Source organism: Physella acuta, unplaced genomic scaffold (assembly GCF_028476545.2).
Source record: "Physella acuta isolate Inbredline_101_S28 unplaced genomic scaffold, ASM2847654v3 ptg000913l, whole genome shotgun sequence".
NCBI classification, from domain to species: Eukaryota; Metazoa; Mollusca; class Gastropoda; family Physidae; genus Physella; species Physella acuta.
The window spans coordinates 536,061-560,716 of NW_026732430.1; the positions used below are offsets into that span (position 1 = coordinate 536,061).

General features: G+C 33.5%; 3 protein-coding genes across 6 annotated transcripts; 1 reads left to right on the forward strand and 2 right to left on the reverse strand.

The window, feature by feature from the left end:
• Positions 1–75: 75 nt before the first annotated feature.
• LOC131953211 (calreticulin) lies at positions 76–4,822 on the reverse strand. The gene is made up of 8 exons (XM_059316295.1): positions 4,599–4,822; positions 2,453–2,554; positions 2,138–2,341; positions 1,925–2,019; positions 1,668–1,802; positions 1,316–1,504; positions 1,069–1,212; positions 76–941 (listed from the first exon to the last, which is right to left on the reverse strand). The coding sequence occupies exons 1-8, from the start codon at positions 4,675–4,677 to the stop codon at positions 660–662; spliced, it is 1,230 nt and encodes a 409-aa protein (XP_059172278.1). The 5' UTR covers positions 4,678–4,822; the 3' UTR covers positions 76–659.
• Positions 4,823–4,943: 121 nt separating this feature from the next.
• On the forward strand, positions 4,944–14,642 carry LOC131953206 (uncharacterized protein C19orf44). Of its 4 annotated transcripts, none has more exons than XM_059316281.1 (12): positions 4,974–5,001; positions 7,841–7,926; positions 8,731–8,860; positions 9,351–9,558; positions 10,038–10,343; positions 10,887–11,011; positions 11,504–11,741; positions 11,976–12,402; positions 12,655–12,801; positions 13,079–13,263; positions 14,019–14,182; positions 14,475–14,642. In XM_059316281.1, exons 3-12 carry the CDS (start codon positions 8,756–8,758, stop codon positions 14,559–14,561), a joined length of 1,992 nt encoding a protein of 663 aa, XP_059172264.1. In that variant the 5' UTR covers positions 4,974–5,001; positions 7,841–7,926; positions 8,731–8,755; the 3' UTR covers positions 14,562–14,642. The 4 variants fall into 4 exon arrangements, with proteins under 4 accessions (XP_059172266.1, XP_059172264.1, XP_059172262.1 ...); XM_059316279.1 differs by lacking the exon at positions 4,974–5,001 and adding an exon at positions 5,077–5,125 and having other exon boundaries at positions 7,805–7,926; XM_059316282.1 differs by lacking the exon at positions 4,974–5,001 and adding an exon at positions 5,077–5,125.
• A 1,868-nt stretch (positions 14,643–16,510) lies between these two features.
• Positions 16,511–24,414, reverse strand: LOC131953191 (FAS-associated factor 1). Its single transcript, XM_059316261.1, has 18 exons — positions 24,309–24,414; positions 22,550–22,618; positions 21,723–22,035; positions 21,389–21,480; positions 21,131–21,237; positions 20,596–20,710; positions 20,325–20,408; positions 20,135–20,233; positions 19,830–19,944; positions 19,657–19,720; positions 19,294–19,375; positions 19,025–19,179; positions 18,716–18,852; positions 18,524–18,612; positions 18,336–18,416; positions 18,026–18,136; positions 17,697–17,912; positions 16,511–17,555 (listed from the first exon to the last, which is right to left on the reverse strand). The coding sequence occupies exons 1-18, from the start codon at positions 24,345–24,347 to the stop codon at positions 17,475–17,477; spliced, it is 2,049 nt and encodes a 682-aa protein (XP_059172244.1). The 5' UTR covers positions 24,348–24,414; the 3' UTR covers positions 16,511–17,474.
• Between the last annotated feature and the right edge of the window lie 242 nt (positions 24,415–24,656).

The window sequence follows — 24,656 nt, forward strand, 5'->3', positions numbered from 1 at the left end:
AGACATATATTTTAAACATGGTATTACAGAGCTACTTTAAAGCACACTTTCCAAACAATTAAAATAAACAACCAGTTCAAGAAATAAATGTTTAATACCAAATAAAATCTATCTGGTAATCACATTGGTCAAAATGTCAGATGCACACATTCAACTAGTCAATCATATTCAACCAACAGGTAACAACTGCATAAAGAAAAAACACCCCTAAAAAGGTGTATATTATGTGTATTAAAATAGATGATATTCAATGCAAATCTTTTATTAAAAAATCATGCACACACACCATTCACATATACATTACCAATCAAATATGCACCTATTAAAAATGCAACAAATGGAATACAATACAGCAGAATTTGGACCAACACAGCACATCAAGATCATGACTATTTGGCAGTCAATAGGCATTAAATAACTTAATGCACAATAGCTGAAGTAAACATCCTACATTTCTTAAAATTATTCCATCTTCTTTACAGCTATTATTAAATACTAACAATGAATAAACAGATACCGTACACAAGATTTAGCCCAAATTGAGTAAAACAATGCACATTATCAAAAAATGATTAAAATGAAGCTATCAAATTTTTTGAAATGATCCTAGTGAAATATGACCAAAAAAAAAAGGGAAGAAAAACTAAACTAAATGCTGCCTATAATTCATCTTTAGGTTCTTTATCCTCTTTATTATCAGTGTCTTCATCTTCTGGCTCATCTTGATCATCCTCATCTTCATCGTCTTTCTTTGTGGAATCTTCTTCCTCCTTTCTCTTCTTTTCTTCTTCTTCTCTCTGCTTTCTTTCTTCCTCATCTTGATCATCCTTCATTTTCTTCTCAGCATCTTTTGTTTTTCCCCATGTTTCCTTTCCAAACTGCTCAGCATAATCAATGTCGTCTGTGATAAGGAAGTTGTCAAAAATAGTTCCAGACTTCACCTGTTTCAAAGAAAAAATGTGTACATATTTTATTAGAAAATGATATATGATAACAATACACATATTTGCTTAGTAAATGTACATCAAAACTACAATAAGTACTGCACTTTAAATGCGAAATGCTTACCTGCCACAAATCCAGACCCAAAGCACCAAAGTCATCATAACGGTACAGTTTATCATCAGGCTTGTATTCTGGGTTGTCAATTTCAGGGTGTACCCATTTTCCTTTGTAATCTGGGTTATCAATTTGCTTTGGTTTCCACTCACCCTACGAAAAATAATACTAGTTATACAAAGAAAACACTCAACGTTGCAATTTTAGTACTCTACAAAATAAGTGAAAATTTATAACAGCAAAGCTATAGTCATACTTTGTACTCTGGGTTGTCAATCTGAGGTGGTTCCCATTCACCATCCATCTCATCATCCCAATCATCAGGCTTTTTGGCAGCTGGGTCAGGAATATGTTCAGGCTTATCCCAATCTTCAGGTTTGGAGTCACTGGGGTCATCAATTTTCTCACGCTCATCCCAGTCATCGGGTTTCTTGGCATCTGGGTCCTAGAAGATGGAAAATAACTTTGATTGCCAGCATGATAGAGTAAATGATGCATCAATACAAGTATTCTGTCTCAGAACAGTGTAATACAATGTAAATGTGTATATATATAAATAAAATTTAATATATTTTAAAATTTAAGTCTATAAACAGAGTAAAACTCACAGGAATCTTCTTTGCTGGCAAGAAATCCCAATCAGCTTCTAGCTCACCACTTTCCACCTTTTCATTATCAATTTTAACTTCATAGGTGTTGTCAGGTTTAACAATCAGAGTGTACAAGTGAGTGAATACATCATCCTGAGATAGAAAAATTAATAAGGAATAAAATAGAAAAATTAATAAGAAAAAAATATAACTTTTGACAAAAATAAGTGTTCTTAAAATACAAAATAGGGACTAGGCACATCATCAACACAAACCTTGCATCGAATATCTTTTTTCACAAGCAAATTCTTTCCTTTGTAGCTGAAAATAACATGAACCTTCTTGGTTCCAGGTCCACAAATATCAGGACCTGTAAAAGATTATTTGTGTTGAAAAGCAATCCAAAAAGTGAAGGACAGAGATAGGTGAAACAGCACCAACTTCAAGGTAAATTTACTGGTTACAATAAAGAATTAAAATAGGCTTACCAAACATAATGTTGTATGGTGATTCACCATGCATATCCTTTTGGTCAAGATCACTGGAGAAAAGCTTAACATAGCCACCACCACAATCAATATTCTGTTCATGCTTCACTGTAAACTGAATCACAAGATTTTTGCCTTCGTTGCTAAACTTGTCAAACTTTGCTGACAGTCCATAAAAGCGAGCATCTTCAGATGTCTTCAAACCTACAAAATTTTATGACAATTCAATACACAAAGAAAGAGAATGGCAAACAAGTAGTAAAGTTATGTATTTATTTTATATTCCCATAGAAGGGCAAGCAGAAAAACACTCACCTTTATCTTTTTCAGCATCACCATAAAATTTACCAGCAGAAAGGACAAACTTCCCTAGGTCAGACTTGTGTTTGGACACCACCCATCTGTCTTCCCATTTATCTATAAGATACATTAACATATGTGTAATATAGTAAAATACAAGGCTGCAGTATTCAGAATTCTAAGAAGAAAATCTCAGTTATTTTACTTATTACTTCTTAAAAGATTTTAACATAATGTGAAGGGCATTTATGATTTAGCTCCTTTGAGTGCATTTAGGTCAATTTAGGAATACAGACCCATGTCATGAATACATGTAAATATCAATGGGTGGGCTACTAGATCCATGAATGTTTTCATGCCACAGGTGGGTGTACATTTCATACCAGTGTGATATAAAGTCAGAATAATGACTGAATAATCTTATTATCAAGATTGATCTTGCATTGATCTACAACTATTTAATTTTAATGAGCTGACCGAAACTGCATACTACTAATAAGTACTAGAGCAAGATCAAACCCATACAAGTCTAAGAAAGGTTAACCCTGCCAATGAATCTACTTTCAAGTCATTTTGATATGGCCAATGGGTACCTCCAGGTTATCTGGAATAACCAGAAAAAATTACCTGCCTTCATTTCTTTAATAGCTTGCTGTAGCCTAACTATTACAATTGCTTTCTTTTTCTAATCTAGATCTAGAATCTAGATCTAGAGGAGTTTACACTTTTCGGACACACACCAAAAATTACGTAGGACCGAACACTTCGTCGGTTTTTGGCTCATAGAAACTTTAATTAGCATGTCTCACGCGAAACCACGGCGCCTGCACGTAAACTGTTCATTTATGAACACTTCCGTGTCAAGTACTTCCGTTTCCTTTCTCAAGAATTATTTTTAGAAATTTTTTAACGTTGCATGGTACGCACATTTCTATTTTTACACCAGCCGGATGAAGTGACCTAGGGTTGGACTTAGGGGCAAAACTTGAACCAATCAATGCTTAGCTAAAAGGTTACACTATAAATAGCTTCTATATATGTATGGAACATCGTAAATGTCAAGGTTAATGGGTTTTTTCGTGCTTGAACAATAAAAAAGGGGTGTTCGCTAACTTTTTTGACCTTACATGGGATCGGACAGCAACACAAAAATATTATTAAATAAGAATTTAGAGCATAAAAGGGGCTGGTTATTGAAGGGAAAGGGTCAAAATAAGGTCAAGAAGGCAGTGGAATGCGAAAGAGGAGGGGGAATCATGTGACCTGGCTGGCTTAGCAGCGTACTGCGCGAGCCGCAATGGCTGAATGGGATGAACTTTGGGAGTGTGGGAAAAAGGTTTTATACTATTAAAATTACCTCACAAACAATCAATAACACAATATAAATGCATATAATATATGTTTTTATTCATTAAATTGACTTTAAATTATTCTAAATGAACAAAAAGTGCTATGTCCGATGACGGGTAAAGGTGTCCGAACACATGTAAAACTGTATTACATGTGTTCGAACACACGTTAAGACCCCCCAGTCACTATAACAAGAATAGCTTAAGTTCTATGCGTATGAATACAAAATGACACACACATTATTAAAGTAGAATGGTTGCGGATAGATATGATACTTTTTTTTGTTTTCTATGTTAAGCGGTTACTGAATGAGACCGCATGGAATTTTTACGTTGCGTTTTTTCGCTATGTGTGTCCGAAAAGTGTAAGCTCCTCTAGATCTCTAGCATACCAAGATAAAAAAAAAACTTTTAAGTAGGGTTGCCAGGTGTCCAGTATTGAACTGGACAGTCCAGTATTTGAGCAGACTGTCCAGGATAAAATAAATATAAATACTGGACAAGTATATGAATAATACTGTTACCCCCTTCTGCTTTGCGGCATACCTGAGAAGGGAAGGATGGAAAGATCTGGCAACCCTACTCTTAAGAGTAGATTCTAATTAGCAGAATCTATAATCAAAAATTAAAATGTCAATCTAATACTAGATCTAGATCTGGGTTCAAGTGTAATAATTATAACATGCTTAGTTAAGCCAATAGGCCTAATTTAAATTGTATATATTAGGCCTACATCTAGATATCTATTATTAAAATTAAGAGGATAGTTTAAAAGAGGTGAATTGGTTTATAAAAAGTAAGAAATAACTCACCATCGAATTCCTCTTTAAAGTATACTGTTGGGTCGGCGAATGCAAGACCCGCCAGAAGCAGGCATAGAAAACTTTTCATTTTCTGTAGCTTCCTCTGATTTTAACAATATGTTAACTTCTAAATACGTAAATCGAACAGCATTAGTTGGACTCGAGACTAGTTATGAGATATCCACGATAAATAAAGCCGGTGTTTCCACGTGACCTATACAGCTGTCTGGCTGCGATTGGTCTGTTGTTTAGAACATAGCCAGGTCACGACCAATCGTATTTCACCACGCGCTAGGCTTCGGAACACCCCGCGTATGTATACGACAATTTTTCCGGAAATCTCCGTCGAGGTACCGAAGATCACCAAGGAAAGATAATTCTGCCGTCTTAACTATTGAATGTAAACTTCCGGGTAACAACCAGAAATACATTTAATTTTAACTTAACACTACTGATTACTGATAGAGATCTATTTATTAAAATAATACCATTATTATTAAATATCCTCAAAACTTAGTTCTTAGTATTTATATTGGGTAAAACTCCATTTTAGCGTATTTTATTCCCCGCTTCACGTTAACCTCCAGTTGAACGTATATCTATAATATATAATATATATTTAATTGGTAATCTATCGTTTTAGGTACGTAAAATCGCCCGAGACTAGTAATGTGAAAAACAGGTGACTCCTTACATTTTAATAATTATTTCACATTTTGAGGAGGATTTATGTTTTGAAAAATACAAAAATGTTTCCATGTTTCATTTATGTACCTGTTTTTAAACAATTGAATTAAAACTTTTCAGTAATAAATGAACACTAGCGATGTTTCCAATAGATGCAACCATGCTCATTTACTATAGCAGCCATCTTGTTAAAGTTTTATTTTTATAGACATAGCGGGAGATTCAGGGGGAAGTCACTCTATTTTACAAATGGCTGCTGTTTATATAGGAAATCTTACTTGCAGACACTGCTGTTTAAAGTTAATTTCTGGCCTATATTGATATATTTAGCCATTGTTTTAGGTTTATTATCCATTTATCTATAATATTTGACACAAACATATCACAATATACTTCTATTACAGCCTTGACAACGAGGTAACGTTTTCGTACATTAATAGCCGCGGGCGATTTTACGTACCCAAAACGATAGATTACCATTTAATTATATAAATTATAAATTATAATTCTCTTCTGGGAGCCGTTAGAAAACAAGCTGCAAGCGCGCCTTTGCAGTCCCCTCTCTTCCTCTCTATCGCTACCCCCCCCCCCCCCCCCCCACCCTCCACCACCACCCCTACATGGCCTGGTGATTTGTAGTTCACTCTAAATATTTACATTTTACAATCATAGAGCGATTTTAAAATTAGAGGAGGTAACTAAGAGGAGGCTGCTTTCACGGGGGGGGGGGGGGGGGGGGTTAGTGTTTTAAAGCACATATTTTCAGTGGCAGCATTGGTACTGTCGAATTCACAAATTATGAATTACTGAAAAGTAGAAAAAAAAACAACAACTAAATAGCGGCGTATGATATGCCGCGGGTCGGCTCGTTATTATATAATTATTATCATAATATCATTATCAACACAACCGAAACACACAAAAATGTTAAGTTACTAATATACTATAACTATTTCTTCAAGAAATTTAGTTTTAGATAGTTTACTTTTGTCAAAACTTGAGAAAAATCCAAATTTGGAATTATTGAATGTACACTGTTTAGTTGGTTTTTTTTAGTCTTTAAAATATGTTCATGTCCGTTAAGGTTTCCATGGGTAAAGGACCAAACTCATAATTGCTAGAGATACTTTTAACAATACAAACTTAAATGCCTACTAACTCATAATTGCTAGTTAGTAGGCATTTAAGTTTGTATTGTTAAAAGTATCTCGCATGCATGATACTATAAATAAACATATAAGAACTCATAATGACCTCAATCTATGACGTATGCAGATAAATTAAAGTTTAAAGTCAATATGAACTCACGGTGAACCCTCGACTGTGTAGGGATTTTTCTCACGCTGACGATCACTCGCTATTTGATTGGAACTGTAGGCCTAATGCTTTTTTATAATGTTTTTTTACCTTTTCTAATTAAAACACACATTCACAAAAAAGTAGATCTAATCCTAGTGTTTTCTAAATTTTTTTGTGTTTCTGTTGTGTTTATAATAAAATACGTTGAACCGGAGGTGTACTACAATGAATTAACTTTTTCGTACATTACTAGCCGCGGGCGATTTTTACGTACCTAAAACAATAGATTACCGATTTTACGTACCTAAAACTATAGTTTACTATATATTTAAATAAACACTTAAGAAAAGTTAGGCCTAAAAAACTACACTAAAAAATTTTAAAAAGACTAAAAGAGAAAACTAAAGTAAAAAGTAAAGTTTAGGCTACTAAAAAACTAATTCTAACTAGTTAGTTTAGTAGTGCTAGATCTAGTAACTAGGCAATCTAGTAACTAAAGAAAAAGGGTAATCTATCGTTTTATGTACGTAATATCAGCAGAGGCTAGTAATGACGAATGTAAAAGAAAGGTGACTCATTAATATATGAGTGTGTCTTTAATACAAGTAGGCTATATTTATAATTTAAATATTGTGATATTAGGGTCTAGATCTATTTTTGTCAAATATAATAGAATAGATAAATTGAATAATAAACAAAAAGCAGTGTCTAATATTAATATAGTATATAGCCTAAATTAAGCTATAGGCCAGAAATTAACTTTAAACTGCAGTGTTTGAGAGCAAGATTTGCTACATAAACAGTGTTTATCTGTAAATTAGAGTGGCTTCTCCTAAATGATGAATCTCTAACTATAATTTAGGCCTAACAAAAAAAAACAACTTAACAAGATAAATGAGCTTGGTTGCATCTGTTGAAAACATCACTAATCTGTATTTAATCCTGAAAAGTTTTAATACAATTGTTTAAAAACTGGTACATGAAACATTGTTGATACTTTTAAAACACAATTCCTCTTAAAAATCTGAAATAATTACCAAAATTTCATGGGTCACCTTTCTTTCAGATTACTGACCATTTTACGTACTTAAACAGATAGATTACCATAATCACATTAATAGCCTCAGGCTAGATTATCAGAAAAAGATTACTAAAGAAAATTGAAGTAACTTGGTAAAATGATAGTTACTACAATCTATCATCTTCTTATTAATATTAATTCCAATTAGTAAATATTAATCTAACCCCACTCCTTAAACAAAAAGGAGAAGAAATGGTTACTGATATAACTCAAATACACAGTGCCAGCTTTTCTAGAAGCACAGAGGACTGTCTTCTATAATACTAACAGGTATTCCTAAATCCTTTAAAGTGCAATATTATAATCAGTAATTAATTATTTATGGGCTATAAAAAGTAAAGTTCCATTTTCGAACCTGATGGTCCATGGGGCAAGTGAAGTAGAAATCACCTTTTTTTGTGACCTTTGCATATGGAGGGATAGTGTGGTCAGCACTATGCCCAGCCACCTTTACTTTCCCTATGTACCTATCAGAGCTGAGTGGAATCAGGCACATTCTTCTGACTTGAACCTGGATTTGAACTTGAGACTTGCAGGTTAGCTTTCTAGCATTCTACCGCCAGGCCACAGCATCCCATTTATTGGCTTAGCATGATAACTCTCTACTGTCAAGCAGCCACTTATGAAAATTACTATTTATTAATCTAAAACATTCCACATATTAAGGGCAGGCAGTTTTAAAGAGGGGATGAGTAATTTCACAGTCTGTCATCATATATTGAAACCATATTGTATTCATTGTTTCTTTCCTTTCTTTTAAGCATCTCTCATGGGGGAGGGGGGGGGGATGGACAATTTATTTACTTATAAAATATATATAACTTTAATAGGAACATATACTTTAATCAGTCTCTTCCCCGTCCCCCCAGATGTTTCTAGTGCCCCGTCCCCCCAGATGTTTCTAGTGCCCCTCTGAGAAAAATGTCTAAAAGAAACCCTGATAGTATCTACCTATCTAGTGTTATACAATGTACATGGGAATGAGCAAAAGCTAATGAACATAAGCTCGATATGGTAATTGCAGTAAATTAGAGATTATCTTCCTTCTATCTAAAAATTATTAATTTCTTCAAGCTTCAAGAGCTCTATAGCCCCTAACATGCCAGCTGGACGAAGTAATGCTTTGGCCTTGCTTCAGAAAGTGAACAGCCAGCTTCGAGGTGAAAAAGTTCCTTCAAAAAGCAAAGAGGAAGATGAACTTGCAGTAAGCCCTTTACTTTTTAAATTTGTTTTAATATAATGTTTGGGGGTCGTCCATAAATGACGTCACACTCGTAGGGGGGAGGGGGGTCAGTAATTTTGTGACGGTGTGTGATGAGGGGGGGGGGTTCAGATGGTGCGACGTCACACTTTTGCATTATAAAAAAGCAATGTTAGAAAATGAATTTTAGTCGTTATTTCGCGTTTTAGAAAACTGTTATAATAAATTGTAATAGGAATTGATTAAAATACTCTATTTTGACAGAGTTCAGACAAGATTTTAGAAAAATATCAATATTTTAAAAAAAATTCAACTGCAATTTTGAGGGGGGTTGTAGACTGAGGTGTGACGTCATTTTGGGGGGGGTCTGGCTTTTTGTGACGACGTGTGACGGAGGGGGGATGTAAAAATCGTTTTAAAAAGCGTGCTGTCATTTATGAATGACCCCTTGTATACAAAAATTTAATATCCACTTCTTTTTTTATTATTCCAGACGTATTTAAATAACTTGACTCAGAAAACCCAAAAACCACGAAGTGTAAATTTTGAAGAGTATGGGGACCTGTCCATCTCAAGTGGGGCTGATGCTAGGAACTCTCTTGCTTCTCAAGGTCGCCGTTCTGCCAGCCCTTTAAGCTCAGCTCATGCCCCCGCACCAAGCAAGTTTCTAAAGAAGAAGATACCTTTACAAGATAAACTAGGTAATGTTTGGTAAAACTACTCCAGGGAACATAACTGTTGTAAAAAATGGATGTACTGTTTGTTGTTGGCATATATTATTAAAAACCTTACTCATAATTAAATCCCTAGTAACTCTAAGAGCTAAATTACAGTTGTCAGCTCTACATTTATGATATTTGCAGTTAAGGAAATGCTCAATTTTATCCCTTCTTTCTATTGTGTTTAAGTAAGAGCTAAGTTTTAAATTGTATGTAAAATACAATTTTCATAGGTTTAGAAATATTGTAATCATGATTAGAAATGTCATTGATGAAAAAGTATAATTTTCACCTAGTGGTTGTCCATAAATGACAACAGTGAGGTTTACTTCCCCCACCCCATCATAGTACATCACCAATGATTTCACAATGTTGTATTCCCCCTCACCCTCAAAATAATTACAATTAATGTGTTAGGGTTAAAATAATATATACAATGCCAAAACCTTTTAAATTGCCAGGAAACTCCGAAGTGCAGAAAAATGTGCCACAGTTAAAGAAAGAGGACACCCTCAAAGGCAGTGGGTCAACAAGCAAAAAAAAATTACATCATACTTTTTCTGGAGAAAGTGGGTCAGAAGATGGCATGAGGTCTGAGTTAGCCAAACGGCCCAGTTCTGCAGATAAAAATGTAGGGATTGAACAAAACAGGTTTTTAAAAAGCAAAACTAAATCTGGTGCAAAAAAGCTAGAGGGTAAAAGAACCCCAAGCCCCCAACATTATCAGAGAAGCAGCTCTTCAGATAAAAAATCAAAAAGTTATGGAGGTAAATCTAAGTTTTAAAAAAAATTGAAATTTAACTTACAATATTTGTTTTTAAATTTTCAGAAAACCTTTTTAACATCTATAACTGCCTAGAGGAAAGGCGGAAGGGGGAGGGGTTTTTGAAGTGTGTTACAGTTTGACCAGCACCTTAATTTGAGTAGATCTTACAGAATTATTTATATTTAAGGAAATATTCAACATATGCTGTTATTGTAGGCCTTGTCTAGGCTACTAACCCGAAAGATTCAATTTCAAATCTGGGTCTAAGTCAGTAGAACATTACTGAATCCACCTAGCTCTGATGGGTATCTAACTCATGTTAAGGAAGGTAAAGGCAGCTCGGCAAATTGCTGACCACACCTTACCTTCATATGACGATGTCAAGAAACATGAACTCTACTTCATCTGCCCAATGGATCTCTAGGTCTAAAGAGGATTCTTTATGTCAGATTTGGCTTTCTAGATTTACATGTACTTGAACACAGAATCTTTGAGAGCTATTCTTTACATGGGTGTGTTTAATGATTCCACTATTCTTAAACAGGAAGTAAAAAGAATGAGATAGTCCGAACCCTTGGGAACATGTACTTAACTTCTGAAGAAGAGAGTCTTGCAGAATTTATCCACAATCTCTCAGTTTCTGACTCCTCTTCAAGACGACCACAGAATGTAAGTCTCAATTTATTCAGTAGCATTTACATCAGAAATCTACAAAGTAGAATTTTATTGTAGTAAATCTTTCTTGTTGAATACAATGGAAAATGAAGTTAAATAGAGCCATGTATTAGTATACAGCCACTGGAATTGCAGAAGCAGCAGAGTAAACCTAAGTACCCGATGTTAGGCAATACATTTTGCTGGCCACATAATTATCTTATATGCCTAGCAATACAAACGAATTAACTCTGCTGCATGTACATGGCCAACAGTCATAAAACATTTACTTTTATTCTTACAACTCTTGAAGTTCCATCTTTTCTGTCTTTGTTTTGCCAGTTGTACTCTTATTTTCATCAAGTGTCTAATCATTGTTTTTTAATTTGATGTTACTCTCAATAGTTTCATCAAGTGTCTAATCATTGTTTTTTAACTTGATGTTACTCTCAATAGTTTCATCAAGTGTCTAATCATTGTTTTTTTACTTGATGTTATTCTCAAAAGTTGGTTGCTAAGAAACAGCAAAAATGGCGTAAAAAATCTACTTTGAAATCAAGGCCATCTAGTGCTGAGCCTAACAAATCCAGATCTTCATCTCCATTTAAAAGATCTCCCTCACCGTATGGCAAACATTCCAGGTCACAATCTCAAGATTCTGATCTCCCTGATTCAATGGGGAGTGAAATTTTGGAAGTGAGACATGGCAGACGTGAGTCATCAAGCTCAGAAGACCAAGTCAAAAGTAAGTATACAACAGGCAGGTCAAAACATTAGAAAACAGACTGGATAAATAATATAAAACAAGCTAGGAAGGTCAAACCGGTTTTACATTTCTCCCTTAGTCTGCCGTAATTTTTTTTTGCTTGTCTGACACTTATTAATTTTGTATTTGTCTAGTAATTTTTGTTTGTACTATCACATTTTAAAAGTTATCGCTTTTATAACATGAACAAATTTCTGTTTCCTTTGGTTCAAGTCAAATTTGAATTGGACATCCCAAGTATTGCATCACCAGAGCCTGTATCTTCCAAGCAGAAATCTCCAAAAAGAAAGCACCAATCAAATACATCAGTGAGCACAAACAAGACATCTTCTGTGTTTAAGGCTCCTTCAGCAATTGAACATAAAGCAGCCAAGAAGAAAGAGTTGAAGACTGGCTCTAATGTCAAATCCAACTTGCTGGAAAACTTGGGTATCCACATGGTGGATGAGCTGTTGGAGGTCCGACAAGAGTTTAGGGATCTTGAGATATCTGAGGAATCTGAAATCAAAACAGAGAGATCAGAGGATAAAAGGAAGAAATTTTTTAGAAAACCTTCAGAATCTGAAATAGTTACAGAGATAGGGCCTGTGGTTAAGAAAAAAATGGCTAGCAGACAAGACTCAGTCACAGAAATATCTAAGTATGTTCATAGTGGAATGTGTATTCTCAATTTTTATTAAATATCATAATACTTGTAAAGTCAAATTGACACTTCACTAGCTTGTAACAACACTTGCTGCCCATATGAGTAGTCTTTTACAGTTAATTCTCATCGTTCTGTTTTTGTAAAAAAAATTGTAAGAAATATTTTAAAATTAGTTGATTTAAAAAAAAATTCAAAGTAATTAATCTGTTACCATTAAATATTGGTAGTTGTTTTTTTTTATCACAGTGAGAAGAGCAGTGATAGAAGAAGACAAACAGATACAGATCTAGACTATTCCGACTCCTTCTTGTCTGACTCCGAGTCACAATCCCTTACTCACAGTTCTTCATCAAGATCAAGACATAAAAAGTCATCTAAAAAAGATGAAAAGAGGTGGGTGTTTGAGTGATCACCATATCATGCTTATTTAATAAAAAAAAAATAAAAAATGTTCTTAACTGCCTCAAGCTAAATCATGCTTATCATACTTGTAAGGAGAACTCGACAAAAAATATGTATATATTTAGTACTAGAATGCCTAGTGAAAAAGCTTAATGAGAGAATAAGAGAGATTCAGTCAGACATTAAGAACACATTTTAGCTGTAACAGACCAGTCATTCCTCATATTTTCTATAGAACAAATAAAACCAACAAAAAGTTTTTTCCCAGGAGCAGGACTAGACAGCGTAAGGTGGTGCTGGAGGAGGGACAGTTGGATATCTCTACTGCTGACAATCAAGGTGGGACGCAGCATTCTACCAAGTATGGCTTCAGGGTATCTGTGCCTTATGGTCTGCAGTATGTTGACCCCCTGCCTGTGGCCACACATGTGATCAGTGCTGATGCTCTAGAAGGTAGACAGGTTTCATTTGTTTGGTGTTTTGTATTTAAACTTCTTTTTTAAAGTTTAACACATGGTACTCTTGTATGTGTGCTGTTGTGATTCTTGTGAAACTAAAGCAGGCTCTTTGGTTCTGTTTTGGAGAGCATATACACTATTAAAGTTTATTAAAAGGGTTTCTAAAGGTGCTGGTTTTAGACCTATTGAAAATATTTTATTAGATCCTGCATGAACATGTGCTTTGGAGAAAATTATTTTTATTTTGGAAAGTGTTATATTAAGTTTTAGTATTTTTAAAACTCAGTATTAATCATTGGTTTCTGTATATATGATTTATTTTGCTAGCCTTGACTGCCTACAGCCCTAACATGTTGAATGATTTATTTTGCTAGCCTTGACTGCCTACAGCCCTAACATGTTGAATGATTTATTTTGCTAGCCTTGACTGCCTACAGCCCTAACATGTTGAATGATTTATTTTGCTAGCCTTGACTGCCTACAGCCCTAACATGTTGAATGATTTATTTTGCTAGCCTTGACTGCCTACAGCCCTAACATGTTGAATGATTTATTTTGCTAGCCTTGACTGCCTACAGCCCTAACATGTTGAATGATTTATTTTGCTAGCCTTGACTGCCTACAGCCCTAACATGTTGAATGATTTATTTTGCTAGCCTTGACTGTCTACAGCCCTAACATGTTGAATGATTTATTTTGCTAGCCTTGACTGCCTACAGCCCTAACATGTTGAATGATTTATTTTGCTAGCCTTGACTGCCTACAGCCCTAACATGTTGGCTTTACAAGAGATGATGAAAGCCCAGTTAGATCTGATCAAAAATTTTGTGGCCATCCAGCACAGGATCTACCAATCTTGTATGGACGGACTCAACTACAATCACAAGTACACAACACTAGAGGAAACTAAAGAGGTAGCCATCTTTTTATGCCAGCATTTTGTTTTCTTTTAAAAATTTTATCTGCGGTATTCTATCAATTAACCAAACAATTGTATATTAAACAATTTTCTTCTCTTTAGTATGGTAAAAGTATATATTTTCTATATAAATTATTTTCCTTCAGCGGGGTGATAAATTTCTGAAACAATTATTGTTACATCACAACTTTGTGCTAAAACTGAAATCATTCCCACTGCATATGCTAATCTTCTATTTTTCAGTACATTTTCATCTAATTAATGTATGCTAATCTTCTATTCTTCAGTACATTCGTGAGCACCGTAAACCAACCTTGACCTTTAAAGAAGCTCTGCAGCTTGTGGAGGAAGAAGGGAAACAGCAGATGTTTTAAAATTATAATAATTAATAATACTTACGCTAGCTCTAATATAGCATGATCTAGTTTTTGTTTATTTATTACCATAACTGTATATTGAGACTTTAAAAATTATTTTGTAACAAACATTATTTTGTTGTTTTTTTGGCTTTACACTGTGTGGACTATCATTAATTAAGAAAAATAACTAAGCAATGGACATAATGGGATAGCGTGGCCTAGAGGTAGAGCTAACCACACTATCCCTTCATATGCAGAGGTCACAAAAACAGTTGAACTCGACTTAACTTGCCCCATGGATGGTCAGATTCGAATAGGGAACTTTACTACTAATTACTAATGCCCATAAGCTAGACAGATAAGAGATGTAGAGTCATTCCATCACTCATGTTGACAAGTTTCTGCCTGACTCTAATTTTTTATTGCACCACCTTGTTCAGAAGGTGGAGATTGGTTGAGGTACCAACATTTGATAGCCCCGGTACCAAACTTATGACTTCCAGATATACAAGCGTACATTCTTAGACCATGCCACCTTTACTTAGTATACAAATCTGAGGTCCTGAGTACAATTACAGACTGCTTCAATAATGAGGTAACACCTGGAGCAGGTTGACTAATTAAAACCACTACAGCAGTAACCTCAGTTAATTGACATCACTACTGTAAATATTTTCTCTACAGCGACCCATTTTTTTTAGTTTTATAGCTAATGTATTTTTGTTATCTTTCTATTCCACTCGTTTCCTTTGTTAATACAAACCACCTCCCTTCAATACAAATTTGCAGTAACCTCCCCTTTTGACAATGAATTTTTAAAACAAGTAACCAGAAAAAATAGCCAACCCACTGTACTATACATATAGCTGTATCCAAGCCACACCAATCAAAGCAGAGAAACCCATGCCCATATGTGTGCCCAACATGGTAGACCAACTAATGATCAGTTACTAACCCACATAAAGTGGTCCATTGTTTTATTCATACAAGAGGACAGATTGTGATAAAATAATATTGAACTGACAGAAAAGGAAAGACAAAGCAATAATAAAACATAGTAGAGTTTTGAACAAAGGAATATGGTGAGGATGTATGCTTTCTATATATAAAAAGACATTGACATTCTATTCTGATTCATTCTAATAAAAGACTTATCCGATCCTAACCAATTGAATTGAGGTAAACATGAAACAGATGTTTCATTGTCTGACATAACCCTAGCATCCTTACCTCATGCACAGATAACTCTAGCCAACTTAATAGTTTAAATTGAAAAATGTGGGCATCACAAGCATATTTTATGAAAACAACTCTTCAATGTAATTTTCTTCAGAAAACTTCCATAATTGATGGCCTAAAGATGAGGTACTGATGATTGACTGCACATGAAATGTAATGGCAGCATTGAAACTTCATAACAAGTATAATTTTTTTAGAACTCTTTTTGTTACTTCTGCTTTCCTGCACAAACTTCCTTGATTTAAATGTCTGTCAGGTTTTATTTGCTAAGGTAGACAAATCTTACTGTTGCCCTATTTTAGAGTGGACATGCCCCCCCCCCCCTTACATGTAGACTGAAGTAGACAAATCCACTGTTGCTCCATTATAGTGTTGACTTCTTTCCCCCCCCCCCCCTTTACATGTAGACTAAACTAGCCAACACTTGCTCTTTTTTTTTTAACTTTCCCCCTCCTTACAATAAATGTAGACTAAAGTAGACAAATCCAAATTTCTATTTTTTTGAGTATCTCCCCACTTTTTGTATGTAGGTGAAGTAGACTATTGTCATAAACAATAAATTATTATTAAATTATAAACAAAGCTTATTTTTCATGTTTTAATCAGCAACCACATATTTTTTTTAGAACATTTTCCTAAATTCAACAAACATGTGAAATAGATCCTGGTGCAGTTTTATAAAACAAATGACAAATGTAAGCAAATTTTGAACATTGAATGGACAATTCATTCTATTGTTGTACAACTTTATTTGACAATGTTAAAATCTGATATCACTGCATTATTTGAATATTACTTTACAAAATATTAACACTTATCACAATATGAAAGCCAGGCTTGTTTGTTGGGATTCTATTACAAGCGGGCAAATGAAGCAGAATGAATGCTATACAAGTACACATCTACACTTTTGCCTTGATGGTAGCCCTTTGTTTAGCTATCCTGGCCATTTATGTACACGTATGATACAGTGAACCATTTGAAATGGAGGGAAATAAGTATTTCTATTAAAAGCATAAATAATATTTACATGACTATCATACCTGAGGTATTCACACAATATGAGCCATTGTATTCTTTAAAAAGTAGATACAACAATCAGAGACTTGTTTTTTTTTTAAAAGTCATAAACTAAAAAATAATTAAAAACACTCAACTAGTAATGGAAGAATTTATAAATTTTTTTAGCATGTATAAAAAAAACCATGCATAATAAAACAACTTATTTGGCAGTTAAGCAACAATTAAATGCTTTTACTTCTAGATCTATGCCTAATATAAAATATTTAAATAAAACAACAGAATTAAAACATTTTTGAAAAATATAAAGCAAATTATTCATCTTAATAAATCATTTTTATTCAGTTTTGGTTCTCCAATTAAAACTTTGGAGTTGATTACAAGCATGTAATCAAATCTGCTCTGAAATCTTCTGATGACAAATAGAAGTACAAGTTTTCATTCCTAACATGTTATTTCCTTTTATACTGTAATGCAGTAAAGATGTACTCTGATGCTCTACAAAATTTCTGAGATCTCTATAGAGATGATGATGCTATATAACATTGCTTATGATAATATCATACAAGTATGTCATTCCTGTACACAAAGATGGCAGACTTCAACCACGCATGCTGGCACACACAATAAGCACCGTCCTTTGAGGAAAACAGATGTCTATTTTTAGAACTACCGTTCTTCCAATATAAGAGTTTCTTGAGGATATAATTTTAGAGTCTCCAGGGTTGATGATTTATCCAAATTGGAAATCTGGAATTAGAGGACATTTTTAAAAATATAGTAACACTCAACTTAAGTTGATACTGCCCACTAGATAATTTTGATAGACATTTAAAATTGTATTATTTGATAAATATGAATAACATAAGGATGCAAGTTCTTAATACGTACATCTCTTCGAGGATAAGTCGTAATGACTTTATAGTCTTCTGTGTGATATCCTTTGGCAGTGAGGAAGTTAAGTAGATCCTCAAGAGTATTTTCTGCTAAAAATCTTCGAGTGATTATTTCACTTCTTGCAACCCGAAATCTCAAAGAACAAATGCGACCTGGACTATTTTCAGGTGGTTCAACTGGTACTGATGTTGCTATTGATTTGCTGATGGCCTAAAAAATTTGTAAAAGGCTTTTGATTAAAAAAAAGTAAGTTTTTTTGTTTGTTAATACAACTATTGAAAATGAAAAAATTGCTAATAAAAGAATGCTAGGATATACATTACCTCTTTGATTTGTTGTTCTTCCTTTTTCTGATTTTCAACTTTCTTTTGCTCTTCTATCAGTCGTTCTTGTTCTTCTCTGCGTTTATCATCTTCCACTTTTTGAGCTTCAGCCTGTTTACAAGATTTTTTATTTTATTAAAATATCCAAACTTTTAACACTAATTGTTGTAAAATTGGTTGTAAAAAGAATAAATGTTGAAAAACTGTTTTCAAGAGCCACAGCTATGGAATAAGAAATAAAAGAGAGGAACTACATTTTTACAATATACCTATGTTACACATATCTTGTACTACAAAAAAAAATAGTCACCTTTTTTCTGTCTGCTGCCAATGATTCTTGATATGCTGCATCCTGCTCTTGCTTAATTCTTTCCCTGGCTTCTCTTTCTTTCTGTTATTAATCAAGATCTTACATGAATAATCTAACAATTCATTATAAATAATGCACAAAGACCCCAACAAAAATATATAACTTGAAAATGAAAAATGTGCACAAACCTCTTCATTAATATCAGCATGCTTCTGTCCTTGAAAGACTTCTACTGCATGTATAAGCCGTGTCATCATCTCATCAAGTGTCACATGACCTTACAATTAAAACAGTGGCTCATAAGTTGAGCAGTACACAACTATTTAAATGGATTTATTTTTCAGGAGTGTTTCTAAGTAAGATTCTATTAAAGTACTAACCTTGTATGACATCAATTACTTCATTGGTTGCTTTGGCTCGAGAGATAAGAAGAAGAGAAGGCAACTGGTCTGGGTTGTAGCTTCTCATTTGTGTTGCAGCCACACTACCAAAGTGGCGTGTGGCAGCCTGTAGAAACCTAAAATAACAGACGTCACATTACATTACTAGATGACAACAAGTTATGTTAACCAAGAATTATGCATGGTAATTTTGTTTAAGAAGCTAGAAACCAATTTTCAATCTTATTTATAAAAGAGTAATCCAATACATTAAAAAAAATATGTGACTGCTTCTTCAAAATGACTTACTTGGCTGAATTCTCAGTAGAAGTTAAATCCCAGGCCCAGGTAATGAAATGTACACTCAAATAGTTCACTATTCCCTCAGCACAAAGCAATTGGGAACAAAACACATTGGAGAAAATGCTGCTGTCATGATGGAGGTAGACAGCTAAAAGCTTGCGCTGTGTTTAACAAACATAAATATTCCATTACAAATAAAGTAACAATGATTCAAATGTAGCCATCTTGAAAACATCTTGAAATTAGGATTAAGTGCTATACAATGTTTGACTTACATCAGTTGCTCTGACAACAAGAGATTCCTGAATAGCATCATCAAGGCTACCGATGTAAAAATGGGGGTGGCATTCGCCATATCTGCGGATATTCAGATTGTATAAAAGAATTTAGATTACAAATTAGCAAAATTAACCAGATCATAATTTTTTAAATTCAGTTTTTCAACATTCATCCATAAACATATTTGACAGAGCAATGTGACATAAAATATCCCCTTTTTTTCTTTCCTCCATTATCACCACCCCTTACATCTTTAGTTAAGATCTACAGGTAAAATAAAACCTTTACGAAAAAGATTATTAAAATTTAGCAATTAAGCTGATGAAAAGAAATAAATTAAGTATTAGAATGCTGCATACCTATGGGTAAACTCTCTAGTGAAATGTTCCAGGGCTGACTTGTCGTCTCCAACACCATCTGGCACTAAAAGGGATAAGTTTAAATCAATTTAACAAAGGCTCGTTAAGATAGCCAATTATTTAACATGCTATATTTTAAACAGTATAATGTTCTTTGCTTTTATCCAACTTACTAAGTGGTTCAACACGCCTCGATGACTTTGGTTCTTCTTGAGAGAACAGATCATCATCTAGTGAATAGTTTTCTAAACCTGTGTCTTCCTCTTCATCACTGTCTACCTCCATCTCCTACAAATTTTAAAATCTATCTAAATATTGCTCAACAGGACCACAACATGTAGTTTCAACTTAATGATAGCGAACTGAAGCTGATGCAACTATCTATTAATATAATTCAATTACAAAAGTTACAACTGTTTACACCAGCAGTAGGAATGTATATAACATAAAGTGAGAAAAATCAAACTTAATTGTTCACCTCTGTGTCAGCAGGTTTACAGGTTGTAGATGAATATTCTGACTTTGTCATTTCCAGTTCATGGGTTGGGTAATTTAGACAGCAATCAAATAGTTTATCCTAGTAGAAAAAGTGAAAGTTTACAAAAAGTTATTTCATATACATAATATCCTTTTCAAAAGTGTATTGATAATACAGAGAAATAGCAAACCTGGTCTGTGACTTCCTTTGTCCACCCACTCCAAATTTGAAACCTAACAGGTATATCTGTTAATGTCATAAGGCTTTGCTTTACCTAAAAGAAAAAAAGAAAAACAGTAGTTTAACAATAAAGAAGTCTAAAAATTTTGAAATATCGCAGCCCAGTAAAATTAATAATCCACAAAGTAATATTGTATTGCGCAAATCATAATTAAGACTGTACATTAGCTTGAAAACAGAACTCCTGTAATAAATTTAGTAATGCAAACCATACAACTTACATCTCCCACAGTTTTACTGCAGTTAAATTTTAATGGAAAATTTCTGTACTTTGTATCATCTCTGTATGTTATTTTTAGCAAATATTCTCTATCACCTTCTAATCCATGAGAGGTTCTGTAAATAAAAAAAAAACATGAATTATATCTGTTTCTATTAAATATGCATTTAAAAGTTTGTTGGCATCACTGTGATATGAATTATCCTTTGAGGAAAAACAGATTGGTAAATTGTTTAGAAAATGGAACTAATGATTAAAAGCTGTTTATTATTTCATTCAACTATTCAGGGGAAAATTTTTTTTTTAAGTTACAATGAATGTAATGAAACAAAAACAAATTTAAGTAGTGAGCAGCAAGTTTTTACCTTTCCTATGTCGAGAATTTTAATTAAGTAGAAAAAGCAGCACAGAAACAATTATATAAAAGCAGCATTTGAAGATACTAGGGAGTTAGGCTTCAATAGCAGCATGTAACAGTTGTTATAATATTCTTGTGTTCCAGTAGTTACAAACATAAGAAACAAGATGCTACCTACCCTTCACCATCTTGATTCTGTGTTTTATTTACTGTAGGGTTTGTGATCTGAGGCGTTAGCAGATACAGGGAATTTTCTCTTGGAAGGTGCAAATCTCTCAGCAAAGTCTGTAATTAAGAATATGAAATTTATGATTGTATCAAGTTCTCTCAACATGAAAAAACATCTATTAATCAAGATAGCCTTATGGACCCTTAGAGCTGAAACATGAGGTTATTAACCTACTATAATATTAAACAATGATTTTAACAAACATACTGAGTCATCAACTTTGCGCTTGACTAGACCTTTCAATTCCTGTTTAGCTCTAGGTATACCAAGTTCAGTCTCTAGTATCTCTTTTATTTTACCTAAAAATAAAACAAGGTATTCTTTTTCAATCAAAATTATCTTCTTAAAATTAATGTTTATGTAATGTTACAATTATTTTAAGCTATAATAGGAGATGAAAATAAAATAGTTCTTCATATATTAACTTTTAAAATCATTTTCTGTAACAGCCCATTTAAAAAACATGAGTAATTATAGAAGTGTAATGAATATGGTTAGAGGTCAATACTAACAATAAAAGAGTCATAGGTTAGCTACTCACCTACAGTTTCATTATCAGGTAACACAACTGTAGTGTTTTTATCCCTGTATTCAACATTGAAATGAATCATTCGCCCAGCAAAGTTCAGTGGTGATGAACTATAGGATGGTCCTGATGCCATATCAGAGGCACCATGATCAGGAGGACGTAAATGCACCCCAAGGCCTTCAATAAACCTGTCGGATCCTTGCCCCAAGATAGGGTTCAGTGTTGATTCATCAAAATTTTCCTCAGCAGGAGAGGGTCCTATTTCATCAGGGGGAAAGCCTCCACCATCAGATGGGCCAAATCCCATTATGCTATTAACAGCTCTCTAAAATAATAAATGTAAACAAAATGTCTTATTCTAGACATGTCATAACTCATCAGAACACATTTTTAAATAAAATACATTGAACTAAAAAATAAGATAAAGATTGTAAATAGATTTCATTTAAAGCTTTTTTTTAAATATTAAAATACGCGACCAGTACCCCCATTTGAATCTACCTTTTCAAAGAATATACCTAATGTAATCTTTGTTGTTTTGCAGTAGATTATGTTTTAATTCAACAAGTATAAGGACTTGTGTTTGTTTATTCTTCAAATCCCATCAATTTTCTAGTGTTATATATCAATAGAATTTAAAATATTAAATATTATCCCCCATGGTATGACAATTATTTGATGCATTGGCACAGAATCTGTTTAGTAGCTGTGAATCCCTCATACTGTATACCAGCATGCATAAAATGATAATCAAATGGGGGGGGGGGGGGGAGGAGAAGAGCGAGAGAGATAAAGGGGGGGAGGGGGAGGAGGATGACTAATGTTTTGCTGTTTTTTACCTCTAAATTCCAGTCATGCTGTGTGAGTATGTTTGTGCACAAATCAAAATCATCAATTCCAGTTACACTCTGAAAAAAAAAATTACAATTTACATTTAGCCTTCAACGTAGCAATATTTTCAACTAGCTTATGAGTACAAAATTTTCTTATTTCATGCTGTTTAAAGTTTGAATTATATGATTCTTAAAATGTACCAATTGCATTATGTATACATTATAAGTTATAAAACAAAAACTTTCATTTATGGTATCTTACTTTAATAGTTGTGTTGAATTGCCAGTCAAACTAAATTTTAAATAACTCTAAATTAATCCTAATACATTGCTTAATATATATATATATATATTACAAATTAACAAACACCATGCTCAAAACAATTTAAGGACTGAAATAATTCAGTTACAAAAAAACCTAGGAGAGGGTGTGCGAGGCACGTCGGTGACACCATTTAGGGGGTGAGACCAAGGCAAAAAATTGCAAAATTTACAGAAGAAAATGCTTTTTTGCCAGTTCAATTAACAGTTTATTAAAGTAAAATAGTCTTTTAAGTACAAATCGACAATTATAACAAGGGGGTGACACCATGATGTAAACGTGCTAACTTTAGAGAAAACAATGCTACACCTAACTATATTATTAACAGACTGTAGATAAACATTGTTACTATTATGTCTGTAGTGATTAAAGCTTATAAACACACATGTAAGTGTATGTGACATATATTTAAATTATGTAGGCCAATACACTCACACACATATATATACAATAAAATCACAATATAGCGTTGGTTATTATTCCGGAACTGTACAGCAGTAAAAAACAGTAAAACCATGGCATAGTCTGCCGAGCCGTTGCAAAAACCACCGGAATACTGTTTTGCTTATTATTTTGTATTTCTAAATTATTTGAAGTGTATGTGCTAACATTGCTGCTACTAAACATTGTTCTAGTTCTTCTTACTACTTAAACTACTTATAACTTAGTAAATCTAATAGTCTTATTTTACTAACTAAATCTAGATCTAGTTGTCGCAAATCTTCTGCAAGTTTGTTTTCTTTAATAAAAAAACAATTACTACACTTGACTTTATTAATAATATTAAGATTTACTAATTGTTCCTAATTTTCTGTCAATTAAACATTAAATTAAGTTAAAACATTAGCCTAATTTAATGCACTAGGCCCTATACTTTATTTTTATTTCAACGGTCAAATAAACTATGGTTTACACTAGTTTACACTTACAGTAACAAATGTTACCGACACTCTACCAGATAATTTCAGATGCTATATCATGAGATTACCTATATATACTGTGTTTCTTGGGGGGGGGGGGGGGTGAGGGGGGTGACACCACAAAGTGCCGCACTGGGTGACACCCAACCTAGCGACGCCACTGCCTACACTCCTACACAATACTACACATACACTGTTGTAATGGAATTTATCAATGTAACGATGTAGCTTCGTCACTTATTACAAACTAAATCAAGCCCAAAATATACTTTGAAGAACTATTACTTTTTTCAAAGGTAGCGTATTCTTCAAATTCCGACTGTCATCACTGAATCAGAGTGCAGTGAGTCCAGTGACGGTCTCTTTCGATGACAACAATTAAAACTTTATTGAATATAACGTATAGTGCTTAGCTAAAACATTGAAAGAAAATAAAACAAATAGATCCAAGGGGAAATAAAATGTAGAGCAGGAGTATTCGTAAGTTAGAATTATTGGTAACATGAGTGATTTATAAAAGTACCTGAAAATCTATTAGAACTTGATCTCGGGACTCGGCCATCTTGCAATTATTTTTATCCTTTTATTTTGTTTAGTGCGCATTACGCATGCCAAATCTAGGTTGCCAGATTTAGGCCCAGTAATTGTTTAAATATCAACTTGCAGATACTGACACTAACAAAAAAACAATTTTAAAATAATAATTAATATTATAATAATATTTTTCCAACGTTATAATGAGTCATTTCCTTTAAGCCAAATATTTAAAATGATATTAAATATGTGCATATTATTACAGGATACCGTAGTTATATTAAGACTATGTTATTTACTATTTTATTTCACACTCTTTAATTAAGATGCCGTGATC